The following is a 13,580-nucleotide window of genomic DNA, read 5'->3' as shown; positions in this document are numbered from 1 at the left end:
CATTATTTCTGTTTGTAAATTTATTAATACTGACAATTTGTTCCAGAAGCAGTGGCAAGATTCAATATCTCTGGATGAGCGTTTGTCGTTAACTCTGGAGGAAATTGTTCACATCCGTTCTGTGTTAACCAAGGCTGAACTAGAAGGTTTGCCAGTCGAATGCAGAGTAAAAGCCGATGCAGAAAAACGAAAGGTATTTTAAGAAATAAAAAACTATTTTACATAAGTACCATTCAGGTTTTCATTGCTGCAACTTAAAACTTTTATCTTGCAAAATATTATTATATTAATTGTATTTAATGATTATTTTTATTATGAACATTAAAATTTCAATAAAAACTTTTATTAAATAGTTGTTACTTTTAGAAAAAAAAAATTATTTTGAATGGTAAGAACATAATTTGATAAAATCCATATTTAATTATTTATGTTTTTGTCTAGGTTTGTTTCTTGTGTCTAAAGACAAGATTTGGAATATTCGGTCCATGGGGTCAGAGGTGCAAGTTGTGCAAAAGAACCGTCTGCGCTAAATGCTACTCAAAGGTAAACAAAATTCTATATTTCCTTTCTTAAGATACGTTAACTTCAATATTGCATGTCATTTGTTTGTGTAAATTGTTGAAACGCGAAAAAATATTACTCTTCTTATTCAGACTATGATTTTCCCAAACCTTTCTTTAAATTTTTTTATCATTTAGCAATCAGAACTACGTGCTCTTTGGGCTGTGGTTGCTAACATCCATGTTATTTTTCTCTGAGAGAGCAAACCAGTGGTTAACCACTCTTCTTTTATATTACTTTGTACTAAGCATATATAATACGTGTATCTAATAGTGTTGACTTGTATGTGATTCAGGAAGGCCCGCGAAAGATGATTTTCAATCGACATTACCCAGTAAACCACAAAACGTAATGAAAACGTTAATAGAACGTAACAGATTATACGTAAAACATAACGGTTACGTAACCTAAGAGGCACACAGACGTATCTATTTCCGCCTCAAAAACGTAACGGCCTGTTTAGTTACGCGAAAACATAACGGTTTCGTTTAGGTAACGTTTCCAAATTGCGCGAAAACGTAACGGTTTCGTTTTTGTTAGGTTTCTAAATTACTAAATTAACGTGTAGGTGTCTTTGATGTAACTTAAAAATTTAATAAAATTTCCTGTAAATATAGAAACCATTTTTTATATTAATTTTATTTCATATTATAATTAAGAATTTACAAAATTTACATAACATATACTTAAAATTACAAAACTACAGAATATAAATTTGGATTTTAAAAATTTGATTAATCTAAAACAAAAAATAACAATTCTAACAAATTTCTATTTAACAGGATGGAATTAAATGTTTTATTTTGATTATAAAATTTTAACCATTGAAAATAAGTCTTGTGTAAAATCCTTGGCAACCTTTGTTTATCAAATTGAAACCATTTCACTGCTTTCTGTTTGTAAATGTATCTAAAACAGAACCAAACAGGTTAGAAACAATTTCTACAAATTGTTTATTGATAATATTGATTTAAATTTTTTGTAACATTACCTCTAAAAATATTCATTATTTTCAAGTTATTGACAGCTAGGCAGTCCTTTCAACAATACCAAAAACATATTAATTCTTCATCGAATTACACTTTAGACAATAAAGAAGATTTTAGTCTCTGAATTTTTAAATAAATTTTTGCTGAAGTAAAAACAATAGAAGGTTATGATTTGGAAATATTGTGATTATTATTATAATTGTAACAATACTTCTAATTACCTCTATTTATTTTCATTATTTATTAACAAAGTGCAGCTAATTCCTTTATGAACGTATTGCTCAAATATTGTCTTAATTGTTTCTTGTCAGTTCAGCCAAATTTCATCCACCGACTTTTAAATCATATTTTTGCTAAAACTAAATCATAAAAAATTAATACTAAATCATCTAATCATCTCTAACTATCATAATGGGGTATACCAATTCCATGACACATGACACGAGTGTCATCATTTAATGCTGTAAAAAATTTTATTCTTCTTCAAATCATTTTTTCGTGATGATGGTGGATTATTATTTTATATTCTAACTTTGCATTCATATTCTTTATTTGAGCAAATATCTTTATTATGTTCTGAGTCATTATATTTCTTCAATTGAAAACCATTGTATTAGTTTTTATTCCTGTTTAGCCGAACTATATTATTGTTACTGAAGGGGCTACAAATATTAAATTTGTATTTGTATATCTCATTTTTACTAACTTTTTGACTCAACATTGCAATAATCATTGAGGTTATGATTTTTTTGTAGAATTTAATTATTATTTGATAAACATACATTTGATGAAAACATCTACAAATAACAAAGTACGCGAATAGAATTTCCATTAAGGTCCAACTATATACTGAAAAAAAAAATCATTATTATAATAATATATAAATTAAAATAATTTACACATGTTTTATATTTATACTTACCTTGATCGATTCCATTTTAAACATTTTAACTGCACACTGCATAACTAATACGTTCTACATTAATCATATAAAATATTAATCATATAAATAATGATTAAATAAATGCTTCAAAAGAATGAAATAATTTGCTTGTCAAAAGATCTTCAATATGAAGCGTCCATTAGAGCCATTAGTCATAGACAGAAAAGTAAAATATATAGAGTCACGAATAACTTTCAATTGTATTTTCGTGCATAGAGTCTCGCATACATAAAAGAGTAGAACACGTAACCTATCTTTTTGACAGTTTTGTGAAACAGCTGTACCACACCGTCCATTTTGTATGTTAAACTTACAAAACACTGTAACTGAACGGTTACGTTATGAAGAAAACCATGCATTAACGTTTAAAGGTTACAATTAAACGTAACATTTACGTTTTATTAACGTAACCATAAAATACATAACAACGTTTCTTCTGTGCTACGTTACTTTAACTTTATGTTACGTTTGTGGTTTACTGGGTATATTTGAGATCTGTAACTTCAATTGTAAATTTGATATCATACTGTTTGATATCGAGCTTGGGCAAGGTTGCGATCGAATTCGGGACTAGTTTGTGCTAACCCACGTCCGTACTGCTTAAGCCACGGCTGGCTAAACCTTTTTTTAAATGATGTTACAAACTCTTCTTTGGTGATTCCTTATTAGGTAAACTGTTCTAAATAAATTTTATCTTTCCAGATGCGAATACCAACAGAACATTTTCGAAATGTCCCAGTAGTGCTTTTGAGCCCTTCGGTTTGTAGCCCTTGCACGTCATTGCCTCCAACGGCACCGTGCTCGCCTCACAGGAATCCAGCAGGAATGCCAATGGACGACTCATTCCCGAGGCGCCTGATGGCCCGATTGTTACTTCCTGAAAACGAAAGAAAGGTAATACATATTGTTCGTTGAGGTTGATTAATATCAAATAGAACATGTTTTTAATTAAATGGTTTAGCTTATACATGCAGCATGTACATATGCAAAAAGTGTATCATGAAATAGATCCATATTTTTCATTCTCTGACTGCAATTTTGGTGAAAGTCACGAGCGTTTTCGATATTCTATCGAAACTGAATATGCTTACCTATATGCTTATTTTATTTGAATCTGTAAAACATATTTTTTTCTGATTTACGATTGCATCTTATGTTTTACCTTTGTATTTTAGTTCCAAGATAGAATCGGTAGTGCGCCATGCAGTCCGAATAGGGGTAGAAATTCTGCTCCAGATTCTATGACCTGTTCGACAGATGAGTGCCCGAAATCAACGAGCCCTAGGCATCAGACCATGGATCAAAGGTAGTTATTTTTCAAAATACTAATGTTTGGTAAATATTCAATGGTGATCATCTGCGATCATCAAATGTTTTATTAAAATTTGACTTAATTATTTTGTTAGATTTAGGTCTCACACCAGTGCTCGTTCCGGCACGACCGAAAGTCTTAGAGGCGAATTGATGATCGTCTGCCACGACTGTCGTAGCCTGGTCATAGAAATTATCAGGGCTTCTCGTCTGACCAGATCAGCCCTTAGAAACCACACACTGCGAAATCTCACTTTGGATTTAACGCCCATTTACAATACGGCCGACAACAACACGTAGTTGGGGGTTGCGTTCTAATTATATCTTAATGAAACTAAAATTATGAACATATATAGTTATATTGATACAAGTCTAATTACATAATTACCAACGTTGTCAAATCATGCTCATTATTTTATTTTATATTCGTAAATTTATATATATATATATATATATATATATATTTGTATGTATGCATGTATGTATGTATGTATATATATAGATTTTTCCATACATTAATACTCACACACATGCATGTGTACACATATACATATAGAAATATACATGTATGAACTTACATATAACTAAACTTACTCAGAAATCCAAATATATTATCTATTATATGCATTTTTACAACAATTTGAACGTTTGGATTATATATTATGCTTAAAGATATTTTATTTGTCAGCTAAACTTCCAACAAACACAAAAAAACACCAGTTTGATTTTCTACAAAAATTAAACAGAGGTGAGAAATCAATTCCTGGAAGGATAATCTGATTTAACTAAAATATTTTTAAGTGTCTTGCAGACAATACAAATACAGTTTTGAAGTCTTAATTTGTTCTGAAGTCAATTTTTCTAAATAGTCTTGAGTGGATCAAAAACTGCATTCAATAAGCCTTACCAGTAAAAAAATTCTTACTTCTAGAAAATACGTAATATACATTAATGTTACCAATAATTAACAGCCAAACCCTATATATTAAAAATACTACATTGAACCATACATTCGCACACAGGAACAGATTTTACATTTGTTTGTATGTCTGTATATATGCATGTATGCATGTTGGGTGTATGTTTATATGTATATGTATATGTATATTTGAGTATTTGTATAGTAAGTATAAAGTGAATGTCTATTGTTTGAGTATGTGAGAGTGGTGTATATCATGTAATACGCATATCAATTTTCGTTTGAGTTTGAGAGTGTGAATTTGGATAGGAGTTTAATCTATTTATATGCTTTATTGTACATAACCAATATTATTTATTTTAGTTTATATTTATTTTATATTTTTAATTTAATTGTTCATTGTAAGTTCTTCATCTTTTCATTTAAATATATTAACCAAACATTCATATGTAAACCGTGTTGTTACAAGCATACAATACAAAAATGTACATATGCATATACACAAAGATACTTTAAGATAAATTCGTATATTATTACGATATGAATATTATATGTAAGTGGTAAGATTACCAACTTATGAGGATGCTTTAGACAACGCCTTTACTCTGATATAAATTATTTAAACGGCATACTTTAATTCTATATACCATTAAAATTTAAGTGATGAGTGTGTATAATTTTTCATAAGAAGTGTGATTAAGTACAGTAAAGTTAGGAAATGATATCAATATAATATCACTAACAGTTTATTCAAGACATATTTATTTGTTTTAATCAGAATTTTGTATATAATTGTTTGATATTGGTGACTCACCTGTATTTGTGTTTTATTAAAATCTCATATAGTCACCAAATTATGTATGTTTAATTATATGTATATGTAATGCACACAAGTACAAAACACAAAATTTATCTTTGAACATACATATACACAAATGTTAGAAATAATATATACGCAGAGTCAAACTATATATGTTATGTTTTATGTAATATTTATTACATGTATGATATATCGCAACACCCAAAATTATTAATCGTTGGCCGCATACACAATCATACAGATACCACCAAATAAGCTAATGCACATTTTCAAAAACTACTAAGACACCCCCACCAGATCCTATATAGTATATATTCTTTTATGTAAGAGGTTATTATATTAATGTTATAAATATATCCAAATAATATTAAGGAAATTAGAAAAATTATAAAAAAATTAAATAGATAAATAAAGAAAGTAATTATATAATCCAGTTGTTTTAGTCTTATTCTTATCATGTAAGCGTACGTATTATTCGAAACTCCAATTAATTTTTATAATTAAACTCCTCATAGGCTTATATTATTTTAAATTGTTCGGTTTGACTATTAGCCCTGTCACCATGCGAAGTTTGATCAATATCCGAGAAAAGTAAACCTGAGCTACTCCTGGTTAGTAAGTTTGTTCTTTGTTTTATTTATAAAATTTATTAGATACAATATAAATGAGGGAATTGAAATGATTGTATTTCTTTGGTATTTAAAACCAACACTGTTGATATGATTTTCATATGAAGAAATAGTTTAAAATTATGCGTTATATTATTATTTAACATTAAAATCACAATATACCAGAATGTTTTGAGAATAATTGAATTTTACCTAGTGTTACTAGATCAAACAATATTAGATGCAAACGTAGTCATTGACTGGAACATTGAAGCATAGTTTTATTGATTTAGTTTTGCATTTATTAACATGCAATTATTTCCACCTGTTTTATTTCATACTGCGACTTATCAAATATCTTACTCATGATCATAACATAATTGTGTTTAGTTACCTACATATACGTGTGTGTACATTAGTTTTATCGCATTATGATAATCTAGTTTAAACTTATTTTTTATTTCAGATTTGTTTTAAACCAAAATGAATCTGGATGTGATTCAATTATAATTTTGCTGCTGTGGATAAATAGATTAACATTAATGTTTTACTGTGATACAGAAATTGATTTTAGACAATGGCTACTTTAGTTTGGATGGTGTTGTTTGGATTTAGATGTCTTACGAAAGATCAAGTAGAGGTAATTATGAATCTTTATCAAATATTACAATTTAATAAATGAGTTATAATTATAAGGATTGTTTATTCTAAATACCATTACAGGGCGACAACTTTTCAAACCAACTGCCATTGAGAGAGTACTCCACCAGGTACTATGTTTTTAAGCAATGCTACATAGCTGCAAATGACTTAATTATAATTAAATACTAATGTTTGTATATTTCATAGGTGTTGACTACCTGTGGCCGAACTAATGTTCCATGTTACAAATACTGCAGTGCAATATCATATGTATTGTTTAGGCAAATTAGTAATATTTTCTGTTTTATGATAGTGTACTGGACACCTGTATGTAAAATTATGAAGGTAATGAATTACTTTTATCTTTTATAGTAATTATCCTACTTCTTTTTTAGGCATAGTCTACAATCGTCCTACAACCGTTTTCTTGTTGAGGGTTTTAGCGGCTAATTAGTCTTATTTCTTCTTCAGTAATATTTTTCTTGAACAGTATTCTTTATCCGTAATCACTTCATGGATAGATATATCAGTTCTGTGCCATTGATAAACCTTTGAGTGTTGCCTTCGATAACTAAACTAAAATAAACCGTTTGAATAGAAAGGTTTTTTGTATTGATTTAATATTGGAAAAAGAGGTAAGACTGTAGATTAGCAGCGAATTTGGTCCCAATATCGGCCAGCTTGATATAAAGTATTATCATATAAGACTTTCATTTGGGATTATAGATCTCAAACATGACAAAATAGCCTTTCAGGGGCATTGCAATAATTTATATACATCTATATATACATATATATATATATATATATATATATATATATATATATATATATACATATATATATATATATATATATATATATATATATATATATATATTATTTTATATATAATATATTATAGTCATAAATAAATAATTTAACATAAAAAAATCACTTCGTAATTCTGTTGTACTCGTTCTACTATACTCCACAATCAAGTGGCAATTTGCAAAGAGTTCTTTTGATTGAATCAACTATTTTTTTAGGAATATTATTTACAAGTCACCTTAGTCGAAGTTTACAACTTACCTGTATCTCTACCATATTAAAGGTAAATAATTTTCAACATTTTCTTAAAGTCTTGGGCCTAAAATTGTGTCGGCGGAGACTATAATAATACACATCCAATTTTGAGATCTCAACCAGTGACCCCTAACAAAAAATTAAACAATATTATTCAACCAAATAATGAGCTAATTTTTCCATACAATTTTGTAAATTGAAAAATTGATCGCTGAAAAACGAAGAGCCAGAAGAACTTGGCAAAACTCGCATTTTTAAACTCTCAAATAAAAGATTCTTAATTAATAAAATTGTATAACAAAGCGAATATAAAAGTGCAACTTTTGACCTTTGGCCAATGTGCACCGCGACATCTGATCTTCTGCGTTGAACGGTTGAACAACTTGATAGTTGTTGCCTTAATTTAGCCAAATTTAGTTCACGTAAACTATATTCTACTTGTCGTAACTTATACTAAATTATCTAGAAATATAAAAAATAATTCGTATTTGTGTAACTTCTGATTCGATAATCTTTAATTATCGTTAACGTTAGCCATAAATTTTTAAAAAGTTAAAAAACAAATATAATTGGGTATTTTATTTACAGTGTTCCACACCTAAACGGTCCTAGCAAATCTTAATACGAAAAAAAAAGACAAAAATTGAAAAAGTAAATTGAAAAAAACGTAGTTTTGTTATTCGTTAGCTCGACAGTTTATTTATTCGTCCTTCCGCCAGAACTTTCGTTCGTTTATCTGTCTTCCCACCGTCTGCTTGTCTGATCATCCGCTCCTTCATCTGTCTGTCGGCCCTGGTGTCTGATCCACTAGTGCACCCTAGTAAATTCCAAAATTGTATTGAAAACTGAAATGCTACTATTAATTGTTTTTTACGCCTAGATAAATGCTATAAAAATATTTATTACTTGAAAAAAAAATGCTTTTAATTTTAATTTGTTACATCGATGCAGTAAAGTTACATGTCATCTCCTGCAGATACTCGGGCCTCAGACCGTTTGCTGAAGCTATTTATGTAACATATACATGCTTGCATCGGTAGTAAAAAAGTACTTGATTCTGCAACTTGCGTTCGTTTTATTTCTCTTACGCTCTTTTCATATAAAATTTGCTTTAAAATCGTCTGACGTATTAGGAGAACAGACGCATTTCTCGACAAGCGCGCCCAAGTAAATGTAAAATTCCAGGGTTCTGCAACTAATAAATTTATGGGTTCCAATGCAAAAATATGCTGACATGCGATGTTGGCAATAACGCGAGTATGTAATGGTGTTAATAATTTTATATAATCATGTAAATAAAAGTATTAGTTTTACATCATTTATATATAATGAGTAGTTTTTTTGCTGTTATTGTTACTATGTTAGCAATTTTAATCTTCTACATAGACCACATAAAATAACATTATGAGGCCAACTCTCCGATAAAATAGAAATGTTATGGCAACGCTATATTGCGGTCATATCTTTGTATGAACTGTCAAAAAGTTATGTATTTCTCATGCGATCAGGCGTTTCACACATAAAACCTGACCTACAAAACGCACAAAAATCAAATAGTTTTTATCATAAGTGCGCCTTTCTAATGTCTCATTGATAACACATACGTGAAGTTAGGTTTTATGTGTGAAACGCCTGATCGCATGAGAAATACATAACTTTTTGACAGTTTTTGCTACCAATTAATAAAGATAGGACTATAGCAAAGCTTTGCAATAACATTTCTAATATATCGGAGAATTGGTTCTTATATTCTATTGTATTTTCTATCATCGATTTGAATCAACATCTTTTGTTGCATTACATTTCACCTACTTTCACATTTGCTACATTTCTCCTTATTCACAACCTAATATTGTTCATTGCCTTAAACTTTGATGGTGATTTTCGAATTCCTTTATTTCACAAAGTAATTTAAAAAGATATTGTCATCTACTGAATGGAGAGTTCGAGAAATAATGAAAGATATTTATATTTTCTATATGAAGATTCTCCAAACGCTCATAAATAAAAGTTTATTCATAACCTTATTTTGCCTTCATCAGAGACAAAGATTCAATAATAATTTGCAAGGTGACAAGCATTAGTGATTTTTAATGAAAAGTAAATGTTTTGTGATCATTTGTGAATATTAGTGATGAACAGTGGTTACTTTGATTTAAATTCAAGCGAATTAATAAATTATTTTTTGCGATCTTCAATGTATCTCTTACGAAGGGTTTCCCATTAATTGTATGATCAATTTTTTTTAAATTTTTAGATGCAATACATTTCAAATTAGCCGTTGATGAATTTTATATTCTATTTATTTTACCTTGCTTATTTTATGTTATAAAAAGGTTTGCCATCCCGTCTACCAACACATATGCGCCAATGTGCGTGTTGCGCTCCGGAAAGCGTCTGTTCGCCTGGCATTTTCGCTTTGATATTGACGTGCGGTTGATTGAAGCAAGCGATTATAATTATGGTAAAATAAATAATGATTTACAAGTTTCAGAAGCGTTTTAATAGGAATAGTATTTGTTGAATATATGTATAATTAGGTATAATCTAGAATTTGATGTAGGCATATACATTCAGGTCTATTAATCTGGCGTATCAATAAAAATGTGATATTTTTAGAAGTTTAGTACCTAAATTCATACGTTTCGATTATAGTTTTAGCATGATTTTAGATTCAGTTTCAAATTATTTGCGATTGACAGAAATAAAAAAATATCAAAACTATTATTATACAGAGGAAAATGCAATGTTGAAGTTCTCGTGCAGAATTAAAGTTTGTTTTTGTTTATAATATACAAAGTAATTTTTTATTGATTTTATTTTGCGATCTGTTTATACAGAATAATGAGCAGGATTCTTAGTATATGAAAAATAAAACATTGTGATTCGATAGTAGTAGATAATACCAGAAGAATCTACTAGGAGAAAATAATTAAATGATCAAAGTGAAACTACACACACACACACACACACACACATATATATATATATATATATATATATATAATATTCAATGATTTTGGATAAAAATTAAACTTTTGTTGAAATTAAAGTAAATATGTATAACTATGTACGTACATGATGGTTTTCTACCCTAACAATAAGTGTATTTTACATTTCTAACATTTGTTTCTATTTCTTAACATTCTTAACATAATTAAAATAACAAGATTTGTGGCACAAAAGAAAAACTGTCATCAGTTTTCCAAAAAAATGCATTTCCGTTTTTTTTTTCAAACAAAAGCAGTAAAATAACCAACAATGTATCAGGTAGGAAAAAAATTGCACGACAAATTAAAACTAAAATTTTGTTGTAGATTCTATCTATATATCTTAACATAATTAGTTTTAAACACCTGGATAACAATTTAATTTTTGTTAAAAATGTATGCCTTTTTATAAATAAAATGAAACCTAAATTTATTTATTGATCATTACCTACGTATTAGATATCTGTTTAACGATGAGTTTTGAAAGTGATCTAAAAATACAATGCATTTTACTTCTTTATTTTTTCTATTCCATTTTATTATTTCAATGCATACAAATCATGAATACTATGTTTTTATTAAATAGAATTAAATGGAATTCTTAGTGAAATTCACTTCAAAATTCATATGTTCAATTAATTCTGGAAGTAAAACACTTCACATAAACGTAAATTTATATTGAAATCTTGAAAATAATTAAATTCGCATCGTTGCGAAAATCTCGAATATTGCGACAGATTAGCGAACTCTGGTCCAGATCAGATGTTCCCACAGGAGTTATTTTCGTCCCAATGACCAGGATGAGACACGCTAAGGAATACAGTTATCGGGCAAATCGCGGCTCGTACAGAACTCTCGAAATTTTACAAACACGACCATTTTTAAATCATCGTATTTTTTAATAACCCGACCTTATATTACATTATATCAAATAGTTTAACGGCTACATCCGACCATATTACATTATTTCAGACAGCATACTAATGTCAATATTTGAATATTGCGATATTAATATATTCATTATAATTCTGTACATAAACGAGCAAATGACCACAACGAGTGAAACCATCACAAACGTATTAATTGCTGATTTCACGATTTTGTGCTAATAATTTTGAGAATTGTGACTGTGGTGTTATTTAAAGCAAAAGTTAAAAGTGGATATAAACGAAATTTATATGACGAAATCGAAAATAAAATTGATAAAATCGAATCTTTTTAGAAATTATTACGACAACTGGAATTAATTGTTAATCCTACATAATTGCTTATAGATTTTTGTTATTAATAATTTTCCATAGCAGTGAAACGAAAACCATTCATAAATTTCTAGGCGACTTGTTGTGAAAAATTCTGTGCTATTTTTATAACGAAATAATTACTTCAAGGATAAAATAGTGACGTTTAAATATTGTGTTTATTAGTGAAATACTTTGTGTCTAGCAGATTTATTGTAACTCTGATATTCGTTGCATATGAGCACATGCACAATTAATAACAATTGTATGTCAGAAATACACCTTTATAGAAAATATATAATTCATTTCAAAAACACTTGATTAACCTGTTACCTTTATTCACACAATTTCGAATTAATACTACACAATACATTCACATTTTATAAACAAGCTACAAAATGAAACTCGGTCATCCAATTATATCAGTGACTGACAATATTGAATCGGACACATTCGATAATGACTTTATTAGATTAAACCTAAATAAACCCAAGCTTTGGAATTGGAAATTAACAACATCTAAGAGTTCACCAAATATTATATTTCCAAGAATTCAGTTAGTGGATTCTGAGGGCACAATTCTAGCTGATGCGAATGAGGCAGGGTGTGTTTTCGATGGAAGGAATAGTTCCAGAAATTCGAGTTATAAATCTAATAAAAGCAGCAAATCAACCAAGAAAGTTAACGAATTAACAGCAGATAGTATTGAGAGTAGTCGAAAACACTCCAAAAACTCGAGCTACAAATCCAACAGTAGTGTGAAATCCTCGGCAAAAACAAACGATTTAAAAGTTGAAAGCACTTACGTAGCCAAAGAAAACTCACTTCCGCGTAAAAAACCGTCCCAAAAGATCAAAAGGGAACGAAGTGATGCAAGCATTAATAACAGACACAGCTTTCGTGATGCTTCTTCCAGCGAGTCCAGCGGCGCCGAAGACTTCACTTTGTACGAGGAAAATGGATTCGCGCGAAAGCCGAAATACATTTATCGAACCTGCAGTGCGGGAACTTTGATCGTTTGCGAGGAAAGTTTTTATAAGTACAAAAGGCGAAGGCCCAAAGGCAGAAAGTACAAAGATCGCCAAGTGAAGGAAGTTACGGAAGAGGAACTGATAAAAGCTGGAAAAATTATTCCAAAAGATTTATCTAGAAGTAAAAGCGCCAGTAACAATGTGATGTCAGCTTATAAAAGACGCGATAACAAAAATAATAACGAATTGTTTAATCCGTCGATTCTGTCTCAATGTAAGGATAAAAATATTAGAAAATCTGCAAGTTCCGGTTGCTTCCAACAAAACACGTTTGATACTACTGAACCATCAATAATTTGCGAAGACAGTTTTCACAAATACAAAAGAAGGAAACCTAAAAATGACAAGTGCAAGGATGTTCAAATAACCGAACTAGCGGATCAAATAGTTAAAAAGTTAGACGCTGAAAAATTACAAAACTCAAAACTTAAAAGTATATCAAAATGTCGTAGCGCAACTAATA

General features: G+C 29.3%; 2 protein-coding genes across 2 annotated transcripts in view; both read left to right on the top strand.

The window, feature by feature from the left end:
- The window catches only part of LOC113378527 (protein spire-like), a 100,179-nt gene extending 96,036 nt beyond the window's left edge, over nt 1-4,143 (top strand). The window contains exons 5-9 of the mRNA XM_026619068.1: nt 50-193; nt 442-543; nt 3,196-3,387; nt 3,669-3,799; nt 3,900-4,143. Of these exons, the coding sequence (XP_026474853.1) occupies nt 50-193; nt 442-543; nt 3,196-3,387; nt 3,669-3,799; nt 3,900-4,104 (774 nt within the window). The 3' untranslated portion in view covers nt 4,105-4,143. The remainder of the gene's footprint in view (nt 1-49; nt 194-441; nt 544-3,195; nt 3,388-3,668; nt 3,800-3,899) is intronic.
- LOC113375118 (protein spire-like) overlaps nt 1-13,580 on the top strand; it is a 502,830-nt gene that overhangs the window by 475,945 nt on the left and 13,305 nt on the right. The gene's annotated exons all lie outside the window — the stretch shown is intronic.

The sequence above is a fragment of the Ctenocephalides felis genome, unplaced genomic scaffold, assembly GCF_003426905.1.
Source record: "Ctenocephalides felis isolate EL2017-DRISC unplaced genomic scaffold, ASM342690v1 CF-g0.4_SCAFFOLD_01886, whole genome shotgun sequence".
NCBI classification, from domain to species: Eukaryota; Metazoa; Arthropoda; class Insecta; order Siphonaptera; family Pulicidae; genus Ctenocephalides; species Ctenocephalides felis.
The sequence above is the reverse complement of the archived record's forward strand: the minus strand, read 5'-3'. Positions and strand labels throughout refer to the sequence as shown.